The sequence below is a fragment of the Taudactylus pleione genome, unplaced genomic scaffold (genome assembly GCF_031769625.1).
Source record: "Taudactylus pleione unplaced genomic scaffold, aTauple2 ptg000018l, whole genome shotgun sequence".
In the NCBI taxonomy this organism is placed as follows: Eukaryota; Metazoa; Chordata; class Amphibia; order Anura; family Myobatrachidae; genus Taudactylus; species Taudactylus pleione.
In genome coordinates, this window is record NW_028284420.1 from 5,355,901 (window position 1) to 5,369,955 (window position 14,055).

The following is a 14,055-nucleotide window of genomic DNA, read 5'->3' on the forward strand; positions in this document are numbered from 1 at the left end:
AGAGTGTTCACCATCCTGGTCAGTTCGGGGATATCCAGTGTCTGTGATGGGGGACCGATTGAGGAAACGGGAGCTGATGGCAGTGCTGATGGGGTGGAGTCAGGAGGAGTGCAATGCCAATCAGGGGAGTGTCTGACCAATCTTAGTACTGTTATTGTTAAGAGAGCTGTCATTCTGGATATTCGGGGAAGGTGTGGCGGTTTATCGTCTGAAGATTCCTGTATTTGTGAGCTTTGTGGGTCCCTAGTTGATGAGAACTGTATCCAACGGTGCCAACCTAAATATAATCCATACTGGGGTGGGTATCCTCTAGAGGATTATCATGGCATGGTAGGCAAAGTGTTCAATCAAACTGATTGCTGGGTGTGTTCACATGTGCCACAGGGACAGCATAACGTAGGGTTGGTGCCATTTCCGCTAAATACCATGGAAATTTTAGAATTGCAAAAAGGGAAAACCTTGGATGGAAAATTTCTCTCATCCAAACCACCTCATTTCAAACTCCATCAATTCCAAGTAAATAGATCACTTTTGTGCTTAAACATAACCAACCCCAATAGACCCGGGAGTTGGGAAGTGACGGGCAATAATCAGACGATGACCTTCTCACAAAGAGCTGATAATGAGTCCATAAACCATGATCTGTTACGCTCCATTGATTTCCACTAAAGAAATGATTGGTAAGGTGCCATATGGTTATTGTGCTAAAATAATACAGCCAGAAACTTGCATGCACCAGATGGAAGAACCAGAAATAGGATTGTTTGCAAGGGAAATGTGCTTAATGATAATGATGCATACCATTCCTTATGTTCTCCCTGATAATGTATATTTCATCTGTGGAAGAAAAGCATATAAATGGCTCACCCCGAGTTTTGTGTTACCTGGGAAGAGTAGTCCCAGAAGTTATGACCCTCACACATGTTGAAATGCATAAAAACACACCGTCACCATATCTTCACACACAATATGAACACAGAGGCAAAAGAAATATGATACCTGGTGACGTACATAAAGCCACTCAGTTAATCAGTGAGACAACTGGCTTTCAAGTTTTAGTCGCATTGGATCCCACCAGGATCGCTCGGGGTACATTAAATTTTAGATATATCCAGGAACTTGCTAAATTGATAGATAATATCACGAGATGTACGATGACACATTCAGGTACACAGGGAGAGAATTGCAAGCGTACAAGAAAGAATTAGTGCAACACAGGCTAGTGCTGAATTATTTAACTGCTGTTACTGGAGGGTTTTGCGTAACATTGGCCACCCAATTTGGAGTAAAAGGTTGCACCTATGTCACCAATGATACCAGCGACCCCAACGAGGTGATAGACCAAAAGATGGATGAAATTCTGCAGCTAAAATGGGAGTTTCGTAAGAACCATAACGCTTCGGTGGCTGAAGTAGGGGAGAAGATAGAAGGATGGGTTTCATGGCTGAACCCAGTAAAATGGTTCTCAGGTCTAGGGGAATGGGTCCAGGAAGTGATCGCCAGCATAGGCAAATTCTTAATCCTTATACTGATTGTCAGCATAATAATTGGCATATGCGTCCGGTGTGTTCCTATTGTGTTGAAGTGTGGAAAATTTAAAAACAGAGTAAAACGTATGAATGAAACTATGATGGTGGTCAGTAATGACAATATGTATACCGAGGTAAATATAGAACTGCATTACAACCCTGAACTAGGAAATACTATCGTTTGATGTATTATATTTAGACATGCATAGAATGTATTATTGAAATGTTATTTATAGAACACTTCAGATAATGTAAAGTCTCAATTCCCCTTCAAGACTGCTGTTATAAGACTGGTGCATTCTCACACCTTTCACATGATCTTCCAAGATCCGCGGTGTGCGTATAATAGTAGTTTTATGTCCCCACCCAGAGACACATTATTGATGGATTAAGAACCACCTTGTGCCATCCCATAATAACACTAAATAATATGTAAATGTAAGCCTAAATTAAATTCTAATAGCAGATTGTGATAGCATGTTGTTTGCTATCAAAGGGTGGACTGTCGAAGCTGAATAATTGGCTGAGACAAGTTCAGTTTAAGATTTAATCGCGACGACGCCATCTTGCGATTGGCTACAAGATGCCATCTTGAAAATGAGATCGCAAGACGCCATTTTGCGAATGGCCCCCTAAGTGCCATTTTAGATAAACTCACATTTTAGTACATGTGGCGATAATACTATTAGCACCATGCGATTGCATCTTTCACCATTTCTCATACACACATTAATATGCACAATTGCGCTGTTAACTAGTCGCATATTAGCGAATGCAAAGCACTTTGTATGAAACCGCTGTTTTATTAGCTTTATGCGCACGCATCTGCCCCAAGTTAACTAGCGTCCTTATATCAAACCCCGAATACTCACACATTACATATTCACATTCATATTTTTTTATAGGTTTAATAAGCTCTAAAGTATATGATTTGAGTTGGTTCAGTTAGTTTAAATGCTGAGAAATAAAAATATTTGATAACTAAGGTATTATACATGCTAAACAAGTCGTGTTTGGTTTCGTACTGATGCGTACTCTTTCCACAGTATTCCAGTGTTATCGGTGGGGAGATCGCATTATGCATTCTCGAGTTATGGATCGCAGAGACTACAAGCAACATAATGTATATTTCATGAACAACTGTTAGGGTGTTGCAGGGGGCGGGAAGGGAAAGATCCCCAGCTGTTAGAGGCAGGGAGAGTCTATTTGAACCAGCCTGTTAAATGCTCTGTAACAGATGCTTCTCCCCTGGGAACCAATTACATCAGCAACAAACTTCTCTATTGTCCTGTCTATTCTGGGGAGGTATAAATATGTGTGCTCAAACGCTGGGTTCTTAGTCTTCATGCTGAATGACGAGGGGTCTCTTGTTGATGCCTATCTTCGGGTCCGGAAGCGCTGCGTATGTATACTGTACTTGGGTGTGTATAATTCCTTTTGCGCCTAAATTGTGTCTGTATCAATTGCGTGTAACTGTCTGAACTTTTACTTGAATAACACTTGTGCTTTGGAACCACAGATTCCAGGTCTAAGTCTTTATTCACTGTAAGACTGCGTATGCAAATTAGCGTCATCCTTAGAAGTTTATAGGAAGGATTTTAGAAGGTACAGGCAGGGGTATATAGAGGTTCTGATCCAATATCATTACCTCCTTCTTGGTGCCTAACCCTAACAGTCGAGGTAGGTGCCTGACCCAGTCAGTATGTGGCCCAGAAGTTGATTGACAGCATGCCAGGTCTTGAAAAAGAAGGGTCAACACTGCAAATATTGAGTCTTTGCATAAACAATGTAATTGTCAATAAAAGTCTTTGACACTTATGAAATGCTTGTAATTTTACTACAGTATACCATAGTAATCTGACAAAAATGTCTAAAAACACTGAAGCGGCAAACTTTGTGAAAACCAATACTTGTGTCATTCTCAAAACTTTTGGCCATGGCTGTAGGAGATGTTTTATTTTTATTTGGATGGGTGCAGTGTGCCAATGTGATGACATACTACATTTTGTGTGAATGTAGGAACTATAACATAATAAGATTCCTGCTTCCCTGTTGATCATCCATCTCTCTCCTGGACCTGATTTTGTAACAGTTTTTTTCTGTTCTATTTACCTATTTGTGCCGAGGTCACATGCTTCTGCTGCTGCTATGTTGTCAAAGTTTGCCCAGGGAGTCCTTCCCCCACCTCGACTAAAGCGTCAACTCCTTCTGTCTCGGAGACTGCTCCCTCACTTCCTGGTATGGCTGCATATATTGAAGTCACCATGAATCAATTATTACAGGCCATTACTGATTCCGAGAATAGGCTGGCGGACAGAGTGGCAGAGGTCCATATTGACATTTCCCTTAAACTGCAAGATATGCCGAAAATGAGGGACAGATTTGGGGAGATGGAGAATTCATTCTAGAGGACATTAGTGCTCCTGTCCCGGGAAGACTGACTTCTCTGGAAACCCAAATGGCCGCCTGTCAGCAGTATTTAATCGATATATAGGGGGTCGCCTCCGTAGGACCAATGACCGTTTGTAGGCCTGTCTGAGAAAGCGGAAGGTACAAATCTCGAACAATTTCTGGAATCTTGGCTGGTAACCATGTTCGATGAGATTCCTTTACCTCGTAGTTTGTAATCGAACAAGCCCATCGAATCGCTACCTTGTCCTCTTCCACCTGGCACACATCTACAGACTTTTATTGCTAAAGTTCTTCATTACAAGGACCGTGGTTCCATTCTCCATTTGGCCAGAATCAAAGGCCCTTTGGAATATAATGGTCACTGAGTTGCCGTATTTCAAGACTTTTCTGCTGATGTCCAAATATCGGGTTGAGTTCGGGATCCCGACAGTCGGGGTGCCGGTGGTTAGAATCCCGAAGTGTCCTAACCTCCCCCCCACAGCCTAACCCTAATACTTAACGTCGGGATTCCAGCGTCGGCATTCTGTGCCGACATCCCGACCGACTACATCCCCAAATCTCTCGCTCCCAGTTTCTTCAGGTAATATGTCCAATACAAGATCTACAACTCCTGTACTGCATGTTATTCCCTGCTCAGCTTCAAGTGATTGCTGGTTGATATACGCATTGCTTAGATTCTCCACGCGAGTCTTCAACTTAGATTGGCTTACAGGCGCCGAATCATGATGCTCTGCCCTGATGGACTCTCTTACATTGGATGTTTGATACTGCATTTATCCTCTACTGATTGATGCAATTTATTTACTGTTTATTGGTTAATTTTTCTCTTCTGCTCCGGTATGGTTTATATCTACTGCAGTTGTAGGAGCTTTATGTTGGGCCCTAATTTTCTGCTATATGTTTTAATTTTCAATTTCAAAAGTTTCTCTATTGGCTAGATCCTGTTAGGTTGGGGACCTCATGTCCTTTATGTTACGGCTATAGCTTCCCTCCTTTTTTGTTTTGTTTCCGCAGTGGGTTTGAGTTAGTTTAAGGTTTAGTTTTTTTTGTTAGGGTCTAGGTATACCTGTGTTGGGGTGGTTGGGTTTTTATGTGTTTTTATACTTATGATTGTTTTTTCTATGTTGATTATTCTATCAATGTACAGGGCCTTAATGATAAGATTAAACGCTCCTTAGTTATACGGCAAATTAAAACTTGGTCTTGGGGATAGAGTACAATTGAATATTGTGTTAGATTAATATCTCTATAGATGGAGGGAAGGGCCTTTAGCCACTGGGGGAAGGTCAGATTCCATTTTCACATCTAATCTCAGAAATGGATCTGATAGATGCCTGGCACCAACGCTTCCCATTAGTTTGTTGTTGTTCATGTTTTCCTGGATCCCATAATGTTTTTTTCACATAGATATGGCCCTAATATCATAATATCTTTACTCCCCTCTGTTTCTTGGGTGGAATATTTGTCAAGAGGTGTCTTGGAGCATTTCCCTCTGCTGTTGTCCTTATACCTTGTGTTTTCCAGGGACGCTTCCTTTGGAGACTGAATCAAATCCGGTTGGGGCAGATGGGAGTAGCCTCTTAACTCCTTGCAGCATGGCGGTAACTTTTTTTTTTTTTATTGTGTGTGTGTGTGTGTGTATATATATATATATATATATAATATTATATTATATGAAACCGGTTTCTGATTCAACCCCTTTGGTTTGGTACTCGTTCAAGATGTTTTTGGAAGGCTCTTTTATCTCTAGGGTTGCACAGCTAAAAGTTTTTAATAAAAAGCATGAGGAAAAGCTGGAGAGTAAAAGTAGAGCTCTTGAGGCGGTCTATCTTGATAGTGATCTCCCAGCCGGCAGGGTGGAATGGCTCGTTGTACATAAGCAGTGGACTGATTTCTTGATAGAAAAACTGCTGAGGTGTCTGCTGTTTACAACCTATGATTAATATATACAAGGTGATCGCACTGGCAATATTTGGCATATTTGGCTAGAGCTGAGGTTTCTCCTACCACGGAGCATAGAATGTAAGAAGCTGTTGGAACGATTCATGAGGACACCCCCTCTATTGCTGCTGTATTTTGTGCCCACTATGTAGATATTTACAAGACTAGAGCTCACTACTCTCAGTCCGAGCAGTCATCCTATCTAGGAAAGATCATTTTACCTACTCTGTCTGACTCGCATCAGCAATATTTAGGTTTTCCCTGTTACATTGGAGGAAGTGGAAGATGCTGCCAAGTCCTTCCCTAATAATAAGGCCCCTGGTGTAGACGGCCTTCCCATTGAATTATATAGTACTCATTTGGAGGTTTTTTTGTCCACAAGTTGCTGAAAATATTTGAGAACCTGTTGGATGTTGGTTCTCCTCCCTCCATGGCAGAGGCCATGATTGTATTGATCTCGAAGCTGGGCAAGGACCCACTTTACCCTGACTCATATCGCCTCCATCTCACGGCTATCCACTGATATTAAAATTCTAGCTCTCCAGCTTAATAAAGTTGTACTTGAAATTGTTCATCCTGATCAAACTGGTTTTATGCCATGGAGATTCACTGCCATTAACCTCAGAAGGTTATTTATCTACCCACAACAGGCTGATGTGATGAATGAGGCGGTGGTTGAGTCCTTGGACACATCCTGTGCACTTGATTCAGTAGAGTGGGGCCTTCTAGATTTGGGGTAGAGCCAAAATTCATAGCTCCTTTACTCCTGCACGGCTGCCAGGGTTAGTGTTAACAGTTTTGTTACTAAGACTTTCCTATTTTAGAGGGGGACTAGGCAGGGCTGCCCGTGGTGGTCTTTGCTATTTGTCCTTGCTATAGAACCACTGGCTTGTGCAGTCAGAGCCTCCTCAGAAGTATCTGGTCCTAGCATTGTGGGTAAAGAGGTAAGAAATGGTTTATATGCTGATTATATGATTTTGTTCTAAACTTGTATGAGTTCTCTGCCTGTTCTCCTTGAGTTAGTGGAGGGTTCTGGACTATACTCAGTCATTCGTATAAATCTGTTGTTTTCCCTCTTCTCTCTACCACTTCTCAGCCTTCTGCATATGATCTCCCTCTCAGGTGGTTTACATAATTTAAATATCTTGGTATACAGGTCTCCCACTCACCTGCCGAATGTATATCTTTAAATCTTACCCCCCAAATTGAATATTTAAAAAACAAGTCTCATATTTGGCATAAGCTTCCTCTTTTAGTTACTGGCCGTGTTGATCTAGATGATAATTCAGCCCAAATTTTTGTATATACTACAACATTCTCCTGTGTATGTCCCTCTATCCCAATTTATTATAATTTCTAGCTGTATTACCTCTTTCGTTTGGGGGAATAGAAGATTGCGTATAGCCCACAAGACCCTCTGTCGGCCTTGAGAGGAAGGTGGTATGCACCATATTTGCACCTTTATTATCTTGCTGCTCAGTTAACACAGTTGAAAGAGTGGGCTAACCCTTTAGATCAAGGGGACCTTCCTCTGGTTCTCCTTGAGAAGGTAGGTTTGAATTTTACCCCCTTACAGTTTTTGCTGGCTTGGGCATAATTTTTTTCAAAGCCCACCATTGTTGCTACAAGTTTGTCAAGTTTGGCTCACTGCAGAAAAAGTTTTGGGGGATCCTGTAATTGATTTGTGTTCTTTGATTTGAAATAATTTTGTTTTTCCAGAGATCTGTGGGCTTAAGGGTCGCTCAATATGGCGGTCATATGCTGTGGCTGCTATCGGTCAATTGTATCAAGATAGGATTCTCCACTCATTTGCATATTTATTGTTTACATATGGTCTTCCAGCACATTTATTTTATAGGTATCTTCAGCTCCGACATGCTCTCCCTGTGCACAGTGGGGAGGTACAGTTCCCGTCTTCTCTGAAACTCCAGGTTGATTATTAGTCCATACTCTCCTGGACGGACTGTTTCACTAGCACAGAGATTCCAAAACTCAGCCATTACAGTCAAGGTTTAAAGATATCCATGCTCGAGTCCAGATGGTTAAATCAAATTGACTGAGGTACTAATTAAGTCACTTGTGCTAAGTCATGGATAGCCTTAAAAGAGGGACTGTAACGGCAGAGTTTGGGAACCTCTGCACTTGCGGGATTGGTATGAATGACCACCGGTTCAAATCCTGACACCGGAAGCCCAGCACCAGTGAAGATCCCGATTTGGGAAGTAAAGTAAGTATAACTAACCCTCTTGCGCCCCCCCCACCCCCAAAACCCTAAACCCCCGTAACCTAAGTCTCCCAGGGATGTGCCTGACCCGACCTACCCACCCCCACGCAGCTGTCCACACCCAGCTTACCTTCGTTCGGCATGCCGGGCGTCGGGATGATAGGCGATGGGATTTCGACGCCTGTCATTAGTCCCGTCGGGATTGCACAGTCAGGAAGAATTTCGACTGTCTGTTTCCTGACTGCTTCCCGCACTAGCATATTCCTCTTTTTTTTTTCCTCTACTAGAGCAGGTTTATGCAACCTTAGAACTCATTGGGACCTACATTTGGGTGTTTTATCTGATAATGATTGGAAAGCTCTCCTAGGTTCTCCTCGAGATGCAACAGCATATGCCAGGTTTCAGCAGATCCAACTTTATATTCTGCACAGGGTCTATTTGACACCAAGTAAGCTTTGTGTTTGGAGGGTCTTCTAAGGACTCCTGTCCCAAATGTGCTAACCCCTCTTCTGATTTCTAGCATCTTCTTTGATCCTGTTCTTGTGTGGCGTCCTTCTGGTCTAGGGTGGTTACTTGTGTATGGAATACGGGTATCCAAATTTCTTTACTAACCCCCACGTACTTTCTTCTATTGGGGCAGAAACTCTTTCTGCCCAAATACAATTATACGTGAATAATCTTAACGTTGGCCCGGGTATATATTGCCCAAACATGGGTGGCTTTTGATCCCCCTAAGTTTCCCTCTTGGGTGACTGTTTCTCGTTAACATTTTTGTGTCTGGTACATAAAATGTTATAAAGCCTGGTCCCTATGGGAAGATTCCCATTATGCTCTTGTCATCCCTTTCATGATACTGCTTAAAGGTTCCAAAAGTTTCTTTGTCTCTGTACCACCAACAGTCCACATCTTACTCACTGTATTATCATTGATATTGTTTGATTGTATAATATATGTCTGACTAACTTTAGGCTATACTTTCCATATTGGCTACCGATACTATGTTCAGATATGTGCTAGTTTTTATACTATTTTTCCTATTTTTTTATTATTATTTTGTAACAATTGAAAATGTAAATACTTTTAAGTATTTGATAAAATAAATATCAGCCTCTTCTCCGATAATGAATACTTGAATTGCTATAATTGGACAATACATGTGGTTCTTTACAGAAACAGATGTTAAGGCAAAGATGGAAAGGTAGAGTATACTGGCCTCATGCAGTCTTTCCATTACTATATGGAGATCAATTATCTCTATGAAACAATCCTTCTCAAGGCACAAGGCCTTCCTTGGCTAGCAGCTGGGAAGTTTTGCCTGTGGTCCAGAAAACCAAGATGATGTGTGAGGGATACATGAAATGCACATTAGTCATTTTTGCAAAGTAAGAACAAAACGACACAAAAGACTATTTTTGGGTTGTCATAAATTAAAGGTTTATTACAATGAGGAACACTTCATTCACCGATTCACAGCAGCAATAAGGTCATACAAATGACATCAGCAAAGAGTGACAGCACTAATGTAAACATATATGGCAATGATAGAACATCACCATAGTAACCAAACTGTTAAATTCAGGAATGCTGATTCCAATATCATTAGCATGTTACTGATCAATTCTCTATGAATTGGTGAGTGCACTTGGGCACAAAATGCCACAGTGAGGTCACTAGTTCATAGTAAACTGAGAATTTTCGGTCTATCTTAGCCCACAAAATGGCTGTCTCTAATGTGGCAATTGATACGCTTAAAAAAACAAATCTGCAGCTACCCCTAACCTTAAAACCAATTCAGTAGCATTTCTTTAACTAGTGACATTTTTGGGGTTGTGGTTTAAAGTAAAATAGCCATGACAAGGTTCAATAAACAAAAGTTTACTTTGTCTTACATTTACTGTTTTTTTTATTGGTAAAATACATGCACAAACTGCAAACACCTCCAACAATATTGTGTTGGTACTGTACGTGTACTCTTATAGACACCTAGCAGATTGGGGCAGTATATGAGAAATACTCACAAAGTAAAAGCTATAAGTGACATTTTTGTGGACTACTGTAGCTTACCCGAGGTAGATAGGAAGCTAGTCAACAAAATTCTGCTATTATGGTACTCTTACAATATTGATACATTTGGATGAAATAAAGTTATGTCGAGGAACTAAATGCCTGGGAATTAATGTACTTGGAGAGAGATGAAGTGGAGAGAGAAAGTACCAACCAGCTTAAGGTGGGTACACACCTGACCGATATATCTGCATATCGACTGATCTGCAGATATATCGGCAGTCTGTGCAGAACATATGGGTTAGGTGTCAGGGCTCCCGGGGGAAAGGCACCCTTAAGGGAGGCGGTAATACATATCTATTGCACAGTCGATGCAATATGTTTGTGAACAACCATGTCGCTGGTACACACTGTCAGACAATCACACGATATATTGGCCGTTCAATTGAACGGCCAATATGTCGGCAGCTGGGTATCCAGCATAACTGTCATATTTCAGGCTGTGTTTGGAAAATGACAGGAGCTGACTGGTTGGTATATTATCTCTCTCCAAGGCTTAGTACATCTCCCAGGATATTAAAGTTGTAGTCTTTTAGAAACAGGGTTTGAAAATAAAAAAAAGAATTTTTAGCATTAATGTTTCAATGCAAAAAAAAAGTAATCCTGCTTATTAGATTTTTTATTTGAAACATTGCTATGTATTACAAACCTTGAGCAACCATGTTTTAATGCTTTCTAACATTAACAATCCAAATTTAAGATTTATTTTTTTTTATATATATATATATAACAACAAAAGAGAGCCAGACTAAGGGCTAAATGTAAAAGCTTACAATCTTCAGCCGCTGTGGAGATATATATGTAAATTTCCCCATATTTTATAAAGCGGCAATCATTTTAAAGGCTAAATCAAGCTGGTTTAGCCCTTAAAAAATTGCCATCTAAAAAATACGAAGAGATTCACAAATCTCCGCAGTGGCTGAAGATCACAAGCTATTACATTTAGCCCTGTCTTTCTTCCTTCCATTCAGCTCAGTAGGAGTGAAGGTTTTTAATTGAAAAAACCATAAAAGGAGATTAAACCATGAGGTGTTTCTCTGTGTATTGCCTCTTTAATGTGTTGGAGATGTTCACCCTTTAAGATTGAGAATGTTAGTTGTGGTTTTCTCCTGTCCTATAGGACTGTTAGGGGAGGAGTTTGTGGAGTCTTAGCTGATGCTAGGTAGATTTAGTACCTCTCTGATCTGGTTCACCCTCCCTATTTCTCTGTTGCGTGTGAATTTACTGTATTGGTTCAGCTCACTCAAATGAAGACCACAAGCAACAAGAATATGGAATAATACCATGGCGCCATGCCTGTAGTCACAGCATAATAATAATAATTAAAAAAAACTAGTGTGTTTAAAAAAAAAAAAAAAATTTGTTTTAAACCATCCAACCTTGTTTAGAAATCATTACTGAATTAGATTATTTACTGCAATACCAGACATGACCGCTAAAATGTATCATTACTTAACAAAATAATGAGGTAGAAGGTGGTGAGGAGAATAGCAGAAGAAAATCTGGATGTGAAGATAAAGAAACTGGTTGATCTGCATATTAAAAATATTGGTATTTTTAAGAATTATTCACCCTTCATGGTAGGCTGTATTTCCTCTTTATTTAGTAGGCTGCTTAATGAACACAGATTCCTGTACAACTATAACCATCTTAAGACTACAGCAGGTCTATGAAGCATGAATGATAGGCGAGGTTTCACATCAATACACCATGACAGGAAAACATTACAGGGAGGTAGAGTAGCACAACTGATGGTGGAAACTCAGTCATCGAACTTGCCCTCTCGGATGCTCTCGAATGAAAAGGGCATAAACTTAAACCCTGTTCCAATATAAAATTTGTTTTGAAATTCCACCCTGAAAGATAAATAAGAAAAATATAAAAGTTATTACAGGTTGCGTCTCTCATATCCAAATATTCCAAAATATGGAATATTTTTAGCATGACAGATAGTGAAACCTTTGCTTTCTGATGGTTCAATGTACACAAACTTTGTTTAAAGCACAAAATTCTAACAAAAAATATTTAGTATAAAGTGACCTTCAGGCTTTGTGTATAAGGTGTATATGAAACAAATTAATTTCATGTATGTACACAAACATTTTTTGATGCACAAAATTATTGAAAATATTGTATAACATTACCTGCAGGCTGTGTGTGTATAACACACAAACGCGTTCAGTGTTTAGATTTGGGTCCCATTCCCAAGATCTCTCATTATGGTATACACATATTCCAAAATATGGAATATTCCATTATCCAAGATACGCCTGGTCCCAAGCATTTTGGATATGGGAGACTCAACCTGTACTGTATTTAAAAAGTAGCCTTTTGTTACATACAGTATAACAGTGTTAGACTAGGGATATAGCTGTCCTACAAGGTCGAGAATGTAACCATTTTTGTTGTTCTGAAGAGACTTAGGGGTGATGGAAGTGCGTACTACGCCAGTAACAGCAGTATTTTGCTCTGTGAATGTTCAAATTGAACTCACACATCAGTGCCCATGCAGAAATGCATCACTCTGCCTGCACCTGGAGGTGGCAATGGGTGTACTAACAAAGGCCATGTACAGGGACGGTTCTAGGGGCGGGCTAACAGGGCCGTCGCCCGGAGCGCTGGCCCCTGGAGGGCGCTGCTGAGTCCCCATGTTTTTTTTTTAAATCACAGTCTTGGCGGCGGCAGCAGGTCCTAGCCGCAGCCCGCAAGTATCCCCGTGCCCCTCCACCTCGGACCCATCTCTAGCTGCTCCCTCTCCTCCACCCTGACAGGATCAGTGCCCTCGCTGCACTGATGGCCAGGCTCCCCTGTGCTTGCGTTGCTGCACTGCAGTAATCAGGCACGGAGGGCCGGGATCACATGACCTGGCACAATAAAATTTTGTTTTGTTTTTTTATCCTGGTGTGCATGACGTTACGAGCGCGCTGAAGAAGAAAGAGTGTCTGTGAGGAGCCGTGAAGAGAAGATTCAAGTAAGTGTGAGCCACTAGTTGTAGTCAGGAGGGGAGAAGACACAGTCTGGAAGTTAAGTGCACTGCAGTGAGGGGAGCCGTGGCCGCCGGAGGACGTGGGATTAGGAGGAGGAGGGGAATGGCAACACAAGGGGGAAGGGGAGCAGTGTATAGGATGTGGATGGGAGAAGGGGATCACTGTGTGGGTTCTGCCTGGGGGAATGGAAGCACTGTGTAATATGGGGAAGGGGACTACAGTGTGTGGGATGTGGGAAGGGGAGCGCAGTGTGTGGGCTCTACTGTGGTGTAACGTGTATAAATTGTACTACTGTGCGGTGTAATGTGAAAAACGGACAGTAATGTGTGGTGTAATGTGAATAACGGACAGATGATGATGACTTGTCGTAAACAACGCGTAAAAGCTGCCAAGTGGAGGCGCACAGCCCTGCCTACAGACAGAATACAATTTTATGTTTTGTGTTTTTAAATAAAGATCATTGTATACCTATATGGCCAACAGCTGTGCATCAGACCCTTATTGTTAATTTACCACTGCGCAGCTAACGTTACGTACAATAGCAAATAACAAGAAAAAGATAAGAATCTAAGTTGCTAATTTTTTTTAATCTTCATGCCATTCATTATTTTGTGAGATTTTTCATTTCTACTGCTTGCTGTTGTAATACCTTCTTATTCAATCTTTTCCTGTGCTATATATTTTAATGACTTTTTTTTTTTTTTCCTTTGAACTGCTACATTATATTCTGTTTGTAATAAATTGGATGTTATATATTTTTTAAACACAGTTCTCAGTCATATTTTAATGTGGTTTGGACACCTATGGTCACTCTATTCCTGCTTGCTAGATATATATTTATATACACACACACGCTCTGACTTGCCTTGCAGTTTGTAGATGGATGGGGACGGGACCT

The 14,055-nt window shown here is 40.9% G+C and overlaps 1 protein-coding gene across 6 annotated transcripts in view; it reads right to left on the reverse strand.

Annotated features, from left to right (window-relative positions):
- Positions 1 to 9,515: 9,515 nt before the first annotated feature.
- The window catches only part of ATP6V0A1 (ATPase H+ transporting V0 subunit a1), a 91,053-nt gene continuing 86,513 nt past the window's right edge, over positions 9,516 to 14,055 (reverse strand). For all 6 annotated transcript variants that reach the window (XM_088442447.1, XM_088442450.1, XM_088442445.1 and 3 more), the window contains one exon: positions 9,516 to 12,026. In XM_088442447.1, the coding sequence (XP_088298573.1) occupies positions 11,933 to 12,026 (94 nt within the window). In that variant the 3' untranslated portion in view covers positions 9,516 to 11,932. The remainder of the gene's footprint in view (positions 12,027 to 14,055) is intronic.